The 16948-nt window shown below is 43.7% G+C and overlaps 1 protein-coding gene across 10 annotated transcripts in view; it reads left to right on the forward strand.

The window, feature by feature from the left end:
• OTUD5 (OTU deubiquitinase 5) overlaps positions 1-16130 on the forward strand; it is a 32242-nt gene extending 16112 nt beyond the window's left edge. For 3 of the 10 annotated variants that reach the window (XM_077145510.1, XM_077145514.1, XM_077145512.1), the window contains 8 exons: positions 3342-3406; positions 3495-3651; positions 3746-3894; positions 12586-12789; positions 14234-14435; positions 14524-14637; positions 15035-15126; positions 15418-16130. In XM_077145510.1, coding sequence (XP_077001625.1) covers positions 3342-3406; positions 3495-3651; positions 3746-3894; positions 12586-12789; positions 14234-14435; positions 14524-14637; positions 15035-15126; positions 15418-15702 — 1268 coding nt within the window. In that variant the 3' untranslated portion in view covers positions 15703-16130. Of the gene's footprint in view, positions 1-3341; positions 3407-3494; positions 3652-3745; positions 3895-12585; positions 12790-14233; positions 14436-14523; positions 14638-15034 lie in introns of all 10 variants that reach the window. The other 7 variants (XM_077145511.1, XM_077145513.1, XM_077145517.1 and 4 more) reach the window with 5 other exon arrangements.
• The last annotated feature ends 818 nt before the right edge of the window (positions 16131-16948 follow it).

Genomic DNA, 16948 nt, shown 5'->3' on the forward strand with positions numbered 1-16948 from the left:
CCTTCCCAAAAGGGCTAGTTGTGCCACATTTCTAGCAGTATCCCTCTTAGGTAATGTAGGGTTTATTTTCTTTTGGTTTTTTTTTTTTTTTTTTGAGGATCAAAAGAGTTGAAGTGTGAAAGGTCTCTGGTAGAACTAATTGTAGTATTGTACTGAGGATTTCCGATTTCTCTTTGGGTTGGGAACAGAGGTAGGAAGTGGGGGACCCCCTTCCAGCTGGATTCTGGGAGGGGAGAGCAGGTGCAGATTGCCCACAAGTGCAGCGTCAGCAAGAAGAGAAGTTTCAGTTTCTATCAAAACAAGTTTTCTGAATTCCCCTACCTCTGCAGGTCCACTGGGCCTTTCTTTCCCCCACTTTGGGTGCCCCCCCCCCACAGGGAAGTCCAGCCTGGTCCCCAGCTCACATGCGCATCTTCTGAGAGGAGGAGGGGGTCCTGGAGGACAGAGGTGGGGCCAGAAAAACTAAAAAAACTAATCCTTACTGAGTACTTACTATGTTTTTAGCCCTGTGCCGGATGCTTTTCCTGTCTTTTATCATTGAAAAAAATCCTTCTGATCTCCCTTATTGGGGAGGTACTGTTGCTTTATATTCTCAGCTTAGAGATGCACCTTTTTTCCTCCCACATTAATAATCCCCAAATCAGAGTGTATCTTATAATCAGTGTGGGGTTTTTCCCCAAAAAGCTGTGACTGAATATGTATTGTACCATACCACCTATCAGTGGCATCTTCAAATGTAGGAGAATTTACATTTTACGGATGACTAGGAATGTTATAACTTGGCCTCCCTTAAGGACCCTGTGTTGCAAAGCTTATCTTATTAACTCTTGCTTTTTGTTACTTACCTTTTGATCTGAGGGCACAGAAGGTAGGCTTAGGGAGCTTTGGATTCAGTAAAGGTCGAGACAGTCCCAAGATACTGGCCTTGAGGATGGACAGCAAGAAGAGGGACAGCCCAGGCTCTGCATTTGGGGCTTTCCTCTGGTTGAGGAAGTGCAACAAAAATGAGGAAGGGCCTGATAAATGGTCCTGGCAACATTGTGGCTGACTTGTGGGTGGCTAGGCATCTGAAAGAGTCATCGTCCTCATGACAGAGTTCCTGTTTCTTAAACACCTATTATGCCTCAGGTATTTTTGTAGGCCCTCCCCTGTTGTCTTGACAACACCCTGTGAAAGGAAGAGTTATTCTTCCCACTTCATGGATGAGAACATTGAGGCCTAGAGACATTAAAGACCTTGTCCAGTGCCACACTGCTAGGAGGCAGCAGAGCCTTTCTGCGAGGCTTTAACACCTCTCCAAGAGTGAGGCCAAAGGGGTCAGTGGCAAGGAAGTGGGGGATCCTTATGAGGTTCTCCCCCAGCTTTCTTTCCTGATCCATAGTCTCCCTTTCCCCCCTGTATTCCTGCATGTAGAAGATACCTCCCAGGCCTAGAAATGAAGGGTGGCCACTCCATGGGAGATACAGTTTTTCTCCATCACCTCAGTATATCTTCCTGAGCCTAGCAGGTCAAGCTCCATTTAACCCTTTCACTCCCGTTTGAGTTCCTGTTTACTACAGCTGCCAGCAGCATTGCCTTCCTGGCCCTGCAAGCTCAGCCTACAGAAATAGCTCCTCAAGCAGCATGGGTAGCCACAGAGGGCTCTGTGGTTCTGGCTTCTAAGAAAGGCAGCAGTTAGGGGGCCCCCAGCCTGTCTGCAGGGCATATGACTTGCTGGAAGTGCTGCTGGGGGAGGGGGTAGGAGTGTGGCTACAGAACCCACATCCTTGTTTACATCGGTAAAGGGGCTACCCCATTCTGCCTTCAAAACCCCCACTCTCCTCCATCCCTCATGCTTCTGTACCTCCAAGGGGGCTTGAGACAGAGGCAATGGGCCTCATTTGTTATCTTAGAGAAGTCCTCATTATCTCAAAGAAACCTCTGGGGAGGAAAGAGAAGAGCATTCTTCTGACAGTTCTTCTGATACACAGACAGCAGTCGTGGAGGAAATCTGGAATTGTATTCCCTACATTGACCTGACCCGTAACTCAGCACCCTAGAGAAGATCCCATCAGAGCACCAGTCCCCCAGGAAAGCACGTTCACTAGTAGAAATGATCTTCAAGCCTCATCTTACTTTCCCAGGGAGAAGCCTTCCTTGGCTTCTTCAGCCTATCCATCCATTCAGCACAGTTCTCCTGATTTACTTTACTTTGTTAGGCCTTGCGCTGGGGGCACACTTAGATGTGAACCATCCTCTGCCCCTCAGCAAGAGCCTAGTGTGACTGGGGAAATGACTTTGTATATACCTTTGATAAATTATAAGAGGTTCCCTTGGGGGAGGTGGAGAACTGTTAAAGAACCCATTGGTGCTTGACAAGTAGGCAGCCAAGGAGGATAGAAAGAGTGTCCTGGAAAAAGTGAATAGCAAGTGCGAAGATCCTCAAGACAAAAGGATCCTGGCTCCTTCTCTCCTTATTTTGACCCCAATCCCAGGATGCCTGGAATTTTGGGGCTACAGGCTGCCTTTTGTAGATTAGGCTTAAGTACATATGTATCCTCTCCCTCTTACTAGACTGTGTGCTCCTTGCAGCAGGGGCAGGGTTTTACTCACCTCTGTCTCTTTCACAGACCCTACATTAAGGCCTCATTGTGGAGAAGGGGACTCTGATTTACTGAGTGACTACTCCATACCAAGGCCAGTGCTAGTCATTTTACACCCATTATCTCATTTAATCCCCACAAGAGGCCAGGTAGTTATCCATCTTTTCCCCATTTTATAGGTGAGGCTAATGAGGCTCAGAAATCTTGGGTCACTTGCCTGTGGTGACTCAGCTCACTAGAATCTGGCAGAACTTTGTTTGGAGTCCAGTTATTTTTTTTAAAAAAATAACCTATGTAAGCTCTACTGACTCCTGGAAGTTAGGGCAATTGAATTCCAGAGTTGACTCCCACAAACTGTGTGACCTTGGGCAAGCCACAAACAGCCTCAGTTTCCTCATGTCGAGAGTATAGGTGGGGTGGAGGGAGGAATCAGTGATGCTCAAGGCCACTTGTGGGACTAAAAATGTTTGTTGATTTGTCTGAGTGGCTGGGCAAGCTCTAGACAAAACCATCCACCAGAGAGTTCTGTGATTGTGTCCCTTTCACCTGAGCACTCTTGTTCTTCAAGATTGTCCCTGCCTATACTTCTTTTTCCATGACCCCAGTCCAACCCACAAGGGAACAGACTGTCAAGGCCTTGGGATAGTAGGAAAGGAATTTTCTCTGCTTACTTCCCCAACCCCGGCCCAAGGCTGTTCCTTGACTCAGGTCTCTTCTCTGGTGGCAGTTCTGACTCAGCTTCTCCTTCTGTCCCCACAGCTGACCAGGTATATGGAGACCAGGACATGCATGAGGTTGTACGAAAGCACTGCATGGACTATCTGGTGAGATCTTGCCAGAGGTCTCGGGGAAAGGGCAGGGTGGGAGGATCTATTCTCCATGCAGACCTTGACCCTCCAGTTTATTTTGCAGATGAAGAATGCCGACTACTTCTCCAATTATGTCACAGAGGACTTCACCACCTACATTAACCGGAAGCGGAAAAACAACTGCCATGGCAACCACATTGAGATGCAGGCCATGGCAGAGATGTACAACCGTCCTGTGGAGGTGTACCAATATAGCACAGGTACTTCTCCAGTGTGTAGTGGGGAGACTGATGGCATCTCGTCCAAGCCTGCCCTGCTGGCCCACTGTGAATGCTGCCTTCTCTTTCTCTGCAGAACCTATCAACACATTCCATGGGATCCATCAAAACGAGGACGAACCCATCCGTGTCAGCTATCATCGGAATATCCACTACAATTCAGTGGTGAATCCCAACAAGGCCACCATTGGTGTGGGGCTGGGCCTGCCATCATTCAAACCGGGGGTGAGTGGGTCCCTGTGCCCAAGATAGCTGCTAGACACAGAGTCTCACTTCTTCTGCCTGTAGGTGACAAAAATGTCCCTTAAACTCTGGGTTTTCCCTTGAGTTATCCCAGGTGAACTCTCAGGGCTCACTCTGGTCTCAGTTTGCCTGTTGTGAGCTGGTGTGAATCATCCATCTTTTGTGCCTGTTGAGAGCTGGCATTTTAGGATATGGAGTCAGATTTGAGAACAGTGAACCCTTGGTCTGAGTGTTGTGGCACCTACCTGTATCCCCCTCCCAAACTCATAGCAGTTATAGACAGCTGTGGTCATAGAGACCTGAAATGCAGGCCTGGCCCCACCATTTACTGGCTGCAGGACCTTGGGCACATTGGGAAAGTCTTCTGGGCTGCCGCTTGGCTGATATGGAAAGCACTGGGCCTGGGGCACAGTAGGTGCTCAGAAGGTGGGGAATACATTCTCCCAACATGCGCTGATATATTTTCATTCTCCCTTCCGCATAAATGGTCTGCTGGGGATTTGATAGTTTCTATTCTGGTTTTATTTCCTACAGACAGAAAGTGCTTCTGTCTCATTTTAGGAAACACCCGCCATAACACCAACATATCTTTACAACGTGGATTTTTTTATTTGTTTTTGAATAAACTTTTAATTTTGGAAAAGTATGAGATTTATAGAATTATTAACCATATAGTATTGACAGTTTTTATACACCTCACTCCCAGTTTCCCCTCTTAAGATCTTATTTTAGTCTGATACTTTTGTCACAATTAATGAGCCAATACTGATATATTATTACTAGCTAACGACTACGCTATTTCCTTAGTTTTTATCTGTCCCAGGATCCCATCTAGGATACGTATTTCATTTAATAGTTATGTCTCCTTAGGCCCCTTTTGTCTACAAAAGTTTCTCAGATTTTCTTTGTTTTTGATGACCCTGACAGTTTTGAGGAGTACTTATTAGATGTAGAGTACCCCCTCTATTTGAATTTGTTTTTCTCATGACTAGATTGGGGTTATGGGTTTTAGAGAGCAAGATTACAGTGGTAAAAATCACAGCCCACATTTTAAGGAGTAGGGAATTATGTTCCATCTCCTGGAAAGCAGAGAATCTACACAAATTATTTGGAATTCTAATGCAAGGGAGATTTGGCTCTTCTCTCCCATTTATTGATGTATTTAATCCTTTATTTATATTGGTATGGACTCATGGATATATAGTGTATACTTTGGATTATAATCAAATACCACTTAATTTTGTTGTGTACATTATTCTGGTTTTGGCCTTTGAGAGCTCCTTCAGTTGGTTTTTGTGTACCTTTAACTTTCCCTGATCATTATGGTTTTTTTTTTTTTGTTTGTTTTTAAGCACTACTTTATTTTTTGGAACTACAAGATGCTCCAGGCTCATCTTTTTTCTTTTTTTTTTAAAGATGTGCACAAAAATGTACAAAGCTTTATTTGTATATCTGGGTCTTTTCACAGCTCCTTTAAGTTTTTAACGTTTTTTTTTTTTTTACATGGGCAGTCACTGGGAATTGAACCCGGGTCTCCAGCATGGCAGGTGAGAACTCTGCCTGCTGTGCCACCGTGGCCTGCCCTTAACATTTTTTTTTAATTGTGAAATATAACATATACAAAAAAGCAGTAAATTTCCAAGTACAAGTACATTTTAACAAGTAGTTATAGAACAGATTTTAAAGTTTGGTTTGGGTTACAGTTCCATGATTTTTTGTTTTTTCTTCTAGCTGCTCCAAGACACTGGAGACCAAAGAAATATCAATATAGTGATTCAGCAGTCATATTCATTTGTCAAATCCTATCTTCTCTGTTATACTCGTCCATTTCTTTAAATAATATATATATATACATGCACACACATAAAAGCAATAAATTTCAAAGCAGATCACAACAATTAGTTGTAGAACAGATTTCAGAGTTTGGTATGGTTACAGTTTCACAATTTTAGGTTTTTATTTCTAGTTGCTGTAAGGTACTGGAGGCTAGAAGAAATATCATAATGATTCAGCGCTCGTACTCATTTGTTAAACCCTACCTTCTCTGTATAATTCTACCATCACCTTTGACCTCTCTCCTACTCTTTAGGGGTATTTGTGCTATGCCTATTCTAACTTTTCATGTTGGAAGGTGCTGTTGGATCATATGGGATAAGGGGGTGGAACTAGTTGATATTCTGGAGAGGCTGGCCCCTCTGTGTTTCGGACTTATGTGGTCCAGGGACCCGTTCAAGCTTATCTTATCTATTCCTTGTCCCAGTCCAAGAATCTTCCATTTCTTCAAGGAGCTCTGGTTCCTTTTATTGGAGAATGCTATTAGAAACCAAAATCTGGGTGCTAGGTGTTTCTGTTGCTAATGGGTAGTGCCCTTGCTTCTAGGCCCTTTCAGTTGACAGAGCAAGGAGATAAACGTGTGTATGCCAACCTGTGTGTGTGTGTGTGTGTGTGTGTGTGTATGTATACATGTCTCTAAATCTTTCTGTGTGTATCTGTAGTAAGCTAACCATGAGTTCTATTCTGAGGTCTCCAACTTTAATCCTCTGCTACCACATGGATCATTCTAGACCTTTCCTCTTGCTTATCTATAAATTCTCACTCCAACAGTGAGAAACCTAGCTCCCCCATCCACCATTGTTCAGTTCCAGTATACATGTATATCAGTATCAGGATCATTAATTCATACCCTCATGGGAAACAACTTTTATCACCTAGAATACATTGCTTATGTATAGTTCTTTTTACCTTTAGTTTTATAGACTCCACTCATTTTCAGACTTACTTAGTTCATTATCTTTTAGCCCCACCCCTTTTAGTGAGGTGGTTCTATATGTTTGTGATACATTTACTCACCTTCTGCATTCCTTCCTGGTATATCCCCACATCCTAAATGATCTTTTAAAAGTTGGCGTACTTTAGGTTTTACTCTTTATGCTGTAAAATTCTGTGGTTTTGACAAAAGCATAATGTCACGTATCCACCGTCAGAGTATCGTACAGAATGTTTTCATAATTCTAATAATGTCCTGGCTTCACTTATTCAACCCTCACTCCCACTACCACCCCTGGACCATTGGGAACCACTTATCTGTTGACTGTCTCTATAGTTTTACATTTCAAGAATGTCAAACAATTGGAATCATACAGTATGTAGCTTTTTTAAACTGGGTTCTTTTACTCAACACTGCATTTAAGATGCCTCAGTGACTTTTTGTGGCTTGTTGGCTTATTTTTTTATTTTTAAAAAGTTTTTATTACTGGACTTTAGTTTTTAGAAGAGTGTTAGTTTTACAAAAAAATTGAGAAAATAATACAGAGAGTTCCCATATACCTCATCCTCCTTGCCCTTGAATACAGTTTCCCTATTATCAACATCTTAGATGCTACGGAACATTTGTTACAATTAATGAATTAATATTGATACATTATTATTAACTAAAGTCCTCATGTCTCCTTAGGCTCCTCTTGTCAGCAACAGTTTCTCAGACTTTCTTTGTTTTTGATGACCTTATGGCTTTGAGTAGCACTGATTTAGATGTCTTGTAGAATGCCCCTCTTGGAATTTGTTGTTTTTCCCATGATTAGACTGGGGTTATGGGTTTTAGAGAGCAAGATCACTGTGGTAAAGTGTCATTTTTACTACATCATACTAAAAGTATGTACAGTGACATGATTTATGACTGTTGATGCTGACCTTGATTGCCTGGCTCAGGCAGTTTGTCAGGTTTTTCCACTGTAAAGTTACTATCCCCCCTCCCCTTTTTTCCATACTGTATACTCTTCGGAAAGAAGTCACTATATACAGTCCACACTTAAGGAACAGGGAGTTATATTCTACCTCCTGAAGGACCCAGAATCTACATAAATTATTTGGAATTCTAATGCAAGGGAGAATTGGCTCTTCTCCCTCACTTATTTGTGTATTTAATCCTTTGTTTATATTGGTATGGACTCATGGATATATAGTGTATACTTTGGATTATAGTACCACTTTATTTTGTTGTGTATGTTTTTCCAGTTTTCACCCTTGGAAAATAATATGTGCTTTTCAGTTGGTTCCTTTGTGCCTTACGATACCCCCATCCTTGCTTGTGAGCTTTTTTTTTTTTAAGGCACTCCCTTAACTTTCTGGAACTATGAGATACTCCAGGTTTATTTTGTATATTTTGTGCACCAGTCCTAGACATAGACATTTCTCTAAGGAGTTCTAGTTCCTTTTATTGGAGAATGCTATTAGAAAGCAAGATCTGGATGCTAGACAACATTGTGGATGTGGTTAATCTCACTGACTGGTGTTATTTGGGAGGGGTTGCGATTGGAGAGTTTATGTTTCCACAATTTTAAAAAAGAGAGACTAAAGAGACAATGACAGTTAAATGCAATACATGATCCTGGACTGGATCTGATAATATAGGAGAAAAAGCTCAAAAGGACATTATTGGGGCCCTTTCCCAATCACGATGACAGAGAGAGAAGCTTCGGGGCCTGTCCCCCCACAGAAGCTTTGAATAATCAGCAGGAATTGGCAGAAACATCTTTTTGAAGCTCCAGAAATCAGTTAAAGGATTGCAGTAACAGAGCAAGTGCCGAATCAAGAAAGACTACTTAAAAATGACAGGATCTTGTGGTACCCTGGCTGGCCCCTCCCCATCAACTCAATGGCTCAGAACCAGCCTGGGCTCCCAGTGTAGGCCCCTGGTCTCAGTTCCCAGAGGGACCAGAGTAACCCTCGTTCATATACTAGGAGCATGTATGTCTGACCAAATCTGACTGGTGGTGGCCTGAGGGATTCAACCAGGACATGCCATCTCAGAGCTTGCCCTGAGTATAAATGGCATGCTCAGAACTCTCCTACAGAGAGCTGTCTGTATGGGAGAACAGATAATTCGTGGCTGCTTGGAGCAAGGGGTTGCTAGCTGTAGGATATAAAGTACAGTACCTGGGACCTTGAGGAAACTGTTTCCTAGGGAAGAGGGAGCATTTGTATCTATGTAAACGGGGGTTTTCCTAGGGCCAAATGCACATGCCTAAGAAAAGATGCAATTACAGAAAGCATTAGGGAGAACCCTATGATTTAGCCTGGTGCTATTCTCTAAACTCATTGCATACATAAGCTCTGAAAGAGAGCACTGATTGCAGGTCATCTACAAAGACTGGAAAGGTATTTTCTTTTTTTCTTTTTTCTGTTTTTTCTTTTGTTAGCTCCTGGCATTCAAGGAAAGCTCTGTTATAACACAAGCTGGATACAAGCTTAAGGAACTGATGCCTCAGAGTCTAAATTCCAGCAGTAACACCTTAAAGTATCAAACTGTCCAAGTTTCAACATAAGGTTGCAAAACATAAAAATAGGAAGTGATAACCCAGGCAAGGGAGAAGATTAAAGCATTAGAGGCCATCCATGAAGAGGACCAGACCTGGGGCATACCAGACAAAGACTTTAAAAGAATGTTCTTAAATATATTCCAAGAGCTAAAGGAATACATGAAGAAAGAACTGAAGGAAAAGAATGGTCCTAAATATGCTGAGTGCTAAAGGAAACAAAAAACTAAAGGAAATTGGAAAAACGATAGATGAACACAAAGAATATCAATAGAGAAGTGGAAATTATGGAAAGGAACCAAACCACAGGACCACAGTAACAGTAAAAATTCCCTAGAGGGGTTGGAGCTGTCAGAAGGAGTCCGTGTATGAAGATAAAACAGTTGAAAATCACCTACTCTGAGGAGGAGAAAGAATAAAGAATAAAGAAAAATGAACAGATCCTGAGGACCCTATAGGATACTTCCAAGCAAATAATATATGCATTGTGGGAGTCTGAGAAGAAGGAAGAGAGAATATTCAAAGACATATGGCTGAAAAGTTCCCAAATTTAATGAAAGACGAATATACACCTCCAAGATGGTCAACAAACTCCACAAACAAGATAAACCCAAGTAGACCCACACTGTGACATATGATCATACTAATGCCAAAGGTAAAGAGAGAATTCTGAAAGCCTCACCAGAGAAGAACATGTCACATACAAGAGAGCATCTATAAGATTAAGTGCTGATTTCTAATTGGAAACTGTTGAGGCAAGAAGACAGTGGTAAGACATAAACTGCTGAAGGCAAAAAAATTGCCCACCAAGAAATCTACATTTGGCAAAACTGTGGGTGAAAAATGAAGGAGAATTTAACACATTCTAGATAAACAAAAGCTGAGGGAGCTGGTCACCACTAGACTGGCCCTACAAGAGATGCTGAAGAGAGTTTAGCAGGTTTAAAGAAAAGGACAATAGAGCGAACACATGAGGAAATAAAGATCTCCAGTGAGGGTAATCATGTGGTGAATATAAATACCAGTACTATTGTTATTTTTGGCTTGTAACTCTACTTTTTACTTCTCAGGATATAAAAGGCAAATGTATAAAATGATAAATCAGTGACTTTGGACTCAGTGTATAACATGCCATTTGTGACTAGAACTGTGTAAAGGTGGGGGTGGGTGGCAGTATAGGAACATAGTTTGTATATTGTTGAAGCTAAATTGGCATCAAACCAAATGAAATTGTTATCAATTTGGGATGTTAAATTTAAGTTCCATAGAACCACAAAGAGAATATTGGAGAATATGCAATTTCATAGAGACAGAAAGTAGAGTATATGTTGCCAGGGGCAGAGGCAGGGGAAATGGTGAGTTAATGCATAATGGGGTAAAGGGTCTGCTTGGGGAGATGGGGAAAGTTTTAATAACAAAAGGTGGTGAGGGTACTGCAACATTGTGAATGTGATTAATCCCATTGAATGGTATGCTTAGGAAAGGTTGAGATGGGGAAGTTTATGTTGTATATATATTTCTACAATTTAAAAAAGAAAGCAACTGAAGAGATTAAGTCAAACACAAAATGTTATCCTGGGTGGGATCTAACAAGAAAGGAGAAAAGGGTGAAAAGGACATTATTCCAGTTTTTTTTCCTATTTCCATTGTATAGAGTTTGCTTGTCCAGTCATCTGTTGAAGGATATTTTGGTTGCTTCTTGGTTTTGGTAATGATGAATAAAGCTGTTATAAACTTCTGTGTGTAGATTTTTGGGTACACATCAGTTTTCTGATAAGTTAGGTAAATACCTAGGAGCATGTTTGCTGGATCTTATCATAAGACTGGTTAGATTTGTAAGAAACTGCTACACTGTCTTCCAAAATGGCTGTACCATTTTGCATTCCCACCCACAGTAAATGAGAGTTCATTTTATTCCACATTTTTGCTAGCATTTGCTATACTCAGTGTTTTGGATTTTAGTCATTTCATTAGGCATGTTGTAGTACCTCATTGTTTTAATTTGCAGATGCTAATGGTAAATGAACATCTTTTCATATGCTTACTTGACCTCTGTGTATTCTGCTGAAGTTGTGTTCAGATCTTTTGCCTGTTTTTAAAAAAATTATTTATTAAAAAATTAACAAACCAAATAAAACATCAGCATATATAATCAGTAATTCACAATATCATCACCTAGTTGCATATTCATCATTTCTTAGAACATTTGCATTAATCCAGAAAAAGAAATAAAAAGACAATAGAAAAAGAAAACGAACACAGAAAAAAAAAAGATTATACCTATCATACCCCTTACCCCTCGCTTTCATTGATCACTAGCATTTCAAACTAAATTAATTTTAGCATTTGTTCCCCCTATTATTTATTTTTATTCCATATGTTCTACTCGTTCGTTGACAAGGTAGATAAAAGGACATCAGACACAAGGTTTTCACAATCACACACATTGTGAAAGCTATATCATTATTCAATCATCCTCAAGAAACATGTCTACCGGAACACAGCTCTACATTTTCATTTTGCCAGGTTTTTAATTGGTGAATATAAGAGCTTTTTAAAATTGTGTTAACATATATACAACATAAAACTTCCGATTTTAACCACTTTCAAGTATACAGTTCTCTGGCATTAATTACATTCCAGCATAGAGTTTTTCATACTTTTTTGACTATTAACCATTTTACATCACAATGACTTCTTTTACATCATTATTTACCACATACATTTGTATGTGATGTGTATGTGTGTTAAAGTAATGAAAATAAAAATGTCACATAATAGTCCTTACACTTATTTCCTGGGATATACTGATGTTTTCAATTATTTTATTTAAAAAGAAGAATGCTGTTATTAACTCATAGCCTATAAAACACTACTCTCCTATCATGATCCACAAATTTGTAGCACCCTCTTTCTGTTGTACACCAACACTACTCTCATCACCTTACATGCTGGAAAACTCTTTTATCCTGTGAATACAAAGCTAACGTCTTAGGTGATCTTTTCTGTTTGGTCCATCTGGGCATATGTGAGGAAGGCCTCAGCATTGTGAAACTGAGTCATCAATTGGAGGGGTTGACTAGGCAGGTGAGCACCTCTCTGCTACAGTGTGACTGAGGTGTTTTGGGGTTGGGGATGTGTTTGTGCATATAGGAATTGGGAATGACATGTCCACAACCCAAGTCTGTTTTCTCCCAGTCCCTGATGAATAGGCATTCTGCTGTGGGGGCCCTTAGCCAGAGTACCTGCCTTTCTATCTTCTTTTCTGGGGTCTTTGGGCCTGCCTTCCTGAGCCAGTTCTGGCTATGGCCAAGGTTCAGTGTGTCACCCACATCCCTGTACTTCCCCTCTCTTGCAGTTTGCGGAGCAGTCCCTGATGAAGAATGCCATAAAAACATCAGAGGAGTCATGGATTGAACAGCAGATGCTGGAAGACAAGAAGCGGGCCACAGACTGGGAGGCCACGAATGAGGCCATCGAGGAGCAGGTGGCTCGGGAATCCTACCTGCAGTGGCTGCGGGATCAGGAGAAACAGGCCCGCCAGGTCCGCGGCCCCAGCCAGGTAGGTCATGGTCCCTGTCCCTGGTTTGCCTGAGAACCTTAGTACTTCCCATGCTCTGCCCCCAAATGGGCAGAAAGAAATTAGGTAGTTTTGACATCTGGGAAGGAAGGAAGCTTCCAACCTGGTATGTACCTCATCTTGACCTTTGTGTTGGCTTTGTTCCTTGGAACTCTCAATACCTTTGTAGAAGCAGCTTTTGTGGCATGAGGAATAGCAAGTAGTGATGACATAAGGGATGGGTAGATAGCTTCAGAGAGACATATGTTTGTTCGGTGTCCTTTGTGTGCCAGGGTCTGTGCTAAGTATGTAAATCAGATCTGGCCCATTTTACCTTTAATGATGCCCTGTCTCTTGAGAGAGAGAAACAGATTGCAGGGCACTTGAGCCTGGCTCTGAGGCTGGTGGAGGTAGGGACTCTAGTCAGGGTCAATAGAAGAAGGTTAAGTTTTAGGGCAAAGAAGATAGGCATCTGAGGAATCATATGGAGTTTGGAGTGATTCTAGATGTTTTAAGAGCTGAGGACTTTATTCAAATATTTATTGAAGGTCTGTGACAGACACTGCATGGGGTACATTGGTGAGTATATGTGATACATTGGTCAACAAGGCAGGCCAAAGTTTCCGCCCTTGTGATGCTTCCGTTCTTGCAGTGGAAAACAAAATAGATGACAAACATAATGAATGAATTAGCTGAGAGGTGCTATGGATGAAAATTGTGGAGCAGGATAAAGGGGATGAATAGGGCTGAGTGGGAGTACTCAGTATTAAATAGCATCGTCTTCCCAACAGGTGAGGTTTGAGCCAAAACTTGCAGGGAATGTAGAGGAGACAGAGCTAAGGTCCTGACATAGGAGTGTGCCTGGTGTGATTTATGAATAGCAAGGAGGCCAGTGTGGCTGAACAGTGGAGTGTGGTAGTAAATGAAGTCAGGGATTTTATGGGATCCAGATTGGGTAGGGATTTGTAGGCTTTGGTGAAGAATTTGGCTTTCACACTGAGGGATGAGGAAGCTGTGGGAAGTTGGTGAGCAGAGGAGGGACAGGATTTGACAGGATCCCCCTGACTGCTGACGTAGAACAGAGTCTAGGGGGTGAGGGTGGAAGCAGGGAGACAGGCGAGGAGAAGTTTACTGCATTAGCCCTGGTGAGATGTGTTTAGATTGTGAAAATATTTTGAAGAGGAAGAGCAGGAATTCCCATCAGGCTGGCAGGGGCGTGGGGGGTGGGGGGTGGAGGAGTGTGTGTGTGAGAGAGAGAGAGAAGTTAAGGAGCTTAAACCTTTGTCCTATGGGGAGTTGAAATAACTTTTGTCCTGTTATTTGGAATGATGGTGACCTATGTAGAAGCTGTACCATAACAAAGATTCTGGGAAGGGTGGGAGCATTCGAGGATGGGGCAGGGAAGGGTTGTACTTGGTGTCCATCCTTACTTCTTCCTTTCCCACAGCCCCGGAAAGCCAGCGCCACATGCAGTTCGGCAACAGCAGCAGCGTCTAGTGGCCTGGAAGAGTGGACCAGCCGGTCCCCACGGCAGCGTAGTTCAGCCTCGTCACCTGAACATCCTGAGCTGCATGCTGAGCTGGGCATCAAGCCCCCTTCCCCAGGCACTGTCTTAGCTCTTGCCAAACCTCCTTCGCCCTGTGCGCCAGGTCCGTGACTCGTTCACAGGTAGAGTGCTGGGGTTAGGAGGAGCTGCCCAGGTCTTGGGCCCTGCCTCTGACTGTCCATCTGTTCCAGGTACAAGCAGCCAGTTCTCGTCAGGGGCTGACCGGGCCACATCCCCTCTCGTGTCCCTCTACCCTGCTCTGGAGTGCCGGGCCCTCATTCAGCAGATGTCACCCTCTGCTTTTGGTAAGCCTCCTCTGACTAGGGGTCAGGTGCCACCTGGGAGTTAGGGAGAGACTGGAGGAAGAAGCAAGGCCAAAGATGGGGCTTTTGGAGACCTGGCCATCTTCCCAAGAGGAGGAATGAGGTGCTCAGGAGGGAGTTTTTCAGGCCCATGGGATGCACTCTTGAAGGGGGTCTGTGTGGGATTTCTTTGTCCTGGAAGAGCCTCTTTCCTAGAGAAAGGAGTGAGAGGGGCCATGAGTGGGGTTTTTGTATTCCATGAGTATCTGATCTCTAGAGAGGAAGGTTGATAAGGGGCTTGGATGGGGTTTCTCCAGAGCCAGGGATCAGAGAAGGATGAGGAGTAGACAGGCTGAGAGCTCATCTCCATATCATCCTTCTCCCCTTTTTCTTGCCTCAGCAGGTCTGAATGACTGGGATGATGATGAGATCCTCGCATCGGTGCTGGCAGTATCCCAACAGGAATACCTAGACAGTATGAAGAAAAATAAAGTACACAGAGACCCTCCCCCAGACAAGAGTTGATGGAGACCCAGGGACTGGAGACCATCTCCCAACCCCCCACCACTCCTGCCCTCTGGTGCCACCCCATCTTCTTTGGCTTTCTTCCCTCTTGCCTTCTTCCCTTCTTTCCTCTCTCCCCTTTCCTCTCCTCCCCATTTCCCTCTGGCCGGCCCACCCCTACACCCCCTCTCATCAATGCCACCACCACCACCACTGCCTGTCTCTGCCAGCTGACGTGTCCTGTTGCCCCCCACACAGCACCATCCCTGCATTCCACAGGGGACTCGGGCAAGAGTGCCGAAGGTAGGCGAGAGGCACACAGAGAGACCAACTGGCAGCCAGGCAGCTCCGGAAGAGACATTCAGACAGAGGAAAGCCTCCCTGTTCCCCATTCCTCCCAAGATCAGAAAAAAAATTGTTACCCGCCCCCACAGTGATGCCAGGGAGTGGGGGGGGGTGGGAAATCCCCTTCCCAGTACCCTAAGAATGTCTGAGCCTTCAATGTTGACTTTTTTCTTTATTAAAATGTACTTTTATCTTATAAAATCAACCAATCAAAAATGATTAGACAATAGCACTGGCTCTGTGGAAGTGGCATCTGTCTAGCTTGGGGGCAGGCAGGCCATGGGACATGGAGGGGGCGCAGAGATGTGAGTTGCTGTCTCTGGCCTCCAGCTGTGGAGGTGGGTAGGGTCTAGGATGTGAGCTGGGGCGGGGCCTTGGTGGACAGGTGTCAGATGGGCTTTGGACAATGAGACTCTGACCTCGCTGTGTTCCTGCTGTGCTTCTACCACCACCACCACTACCACCACACCACCACCAGTCTCTTTGGAATCTTGGGATGGGGCCATCCTTGGGGATCATGGACCCCACCTAGGATCTGAATATAGGAAATGGGAGCAGCCTTTTCAGATGGGGTACCTGTGCCCTGCAGGTTTTGACAAGATCCGCCATTTGTAAAGTTCTTGGCACAATAAACCAAATGTCAGTTTCCCCTGAGCGGCTCTGTTCTATATGGGGCTGGGGATGGGCTGGTCCCTGGGAAGAAGAGAAGATGGAGTATATATAGATCTTCGCTTCCCCCCTGCAGTCTGTATGTTTTCCAGTTGGGTCTGTCTGAGCAAGTAGAGTTTGTTCGTATTTGGTTGATTCGCCACTTTTTAAACCTCCTGGACCTGTGACCACTGAAGAAGTTCCGTCTTTGCCTGTTACCCCTACCACACTCATATTGGCACAGAATGCAGCCTCCCAACCCCTGGGGCATGTGATAGAGACCCGACTGTTAGCTTCCTGAGGGCAGGGACCAGATTTCCTGTGACACTCCAACTTTCCAGCCTGCTTGTACCATAAATGTTTATTTCCTTGTGAGAATTTGATGATGAAATGCTTTGGGAAAGGCCAATTGATGCTTCGTAGCAACATGAGTTTGGTGAAAGTGGCAGAGGAGCTCCCCCACCCCCCACTGGATTTTAGAGCTAAGGAATGGCCCAAGCCCTGATTTTTTTTAATGTTCCCAGTCCCCTTTCTTGGGGTAAAGCCAAGATACAAAAGGATGCCTGCCTCCCAGGTTTTCTCTCAAGTGTTTTTCTTTCCTACTGTGTATCTGTTATTGGGTCCCTGTGGAAGGATTCGTGTCCAGCCCTGCAAGTGAAGGTGTGGCTGAGTGTCTGAGAGATGTCTCTAATGCAGTGGTCAAATGTGTCTGTTGGAGGGTCAGGCCTTGGTTTGAAACCTTCCTCGGCCTTTTACTAGCTGTTGTGGCCTTGGTCAAATCACTTGGCCTCTCTTGAATTTCACCTTTCCTATCTAT

Source organism: Tamandua tetradactyla, chromosome X, assembly GCF_023851605.1.
Source record: "Tamandua tetradactyla isolate mTamTet1 chromosome X, mTamTet1.pri, whole genome shotgun sequence".
In the NCBI taxonomy this organism is placed as follows: domain Eukaryota; kingdom Metazoa; phylum Chordata; class Mammalia; order Pilosa; family Myrmecophagidae; genus Tamandua; species Tamandua tetradactyla.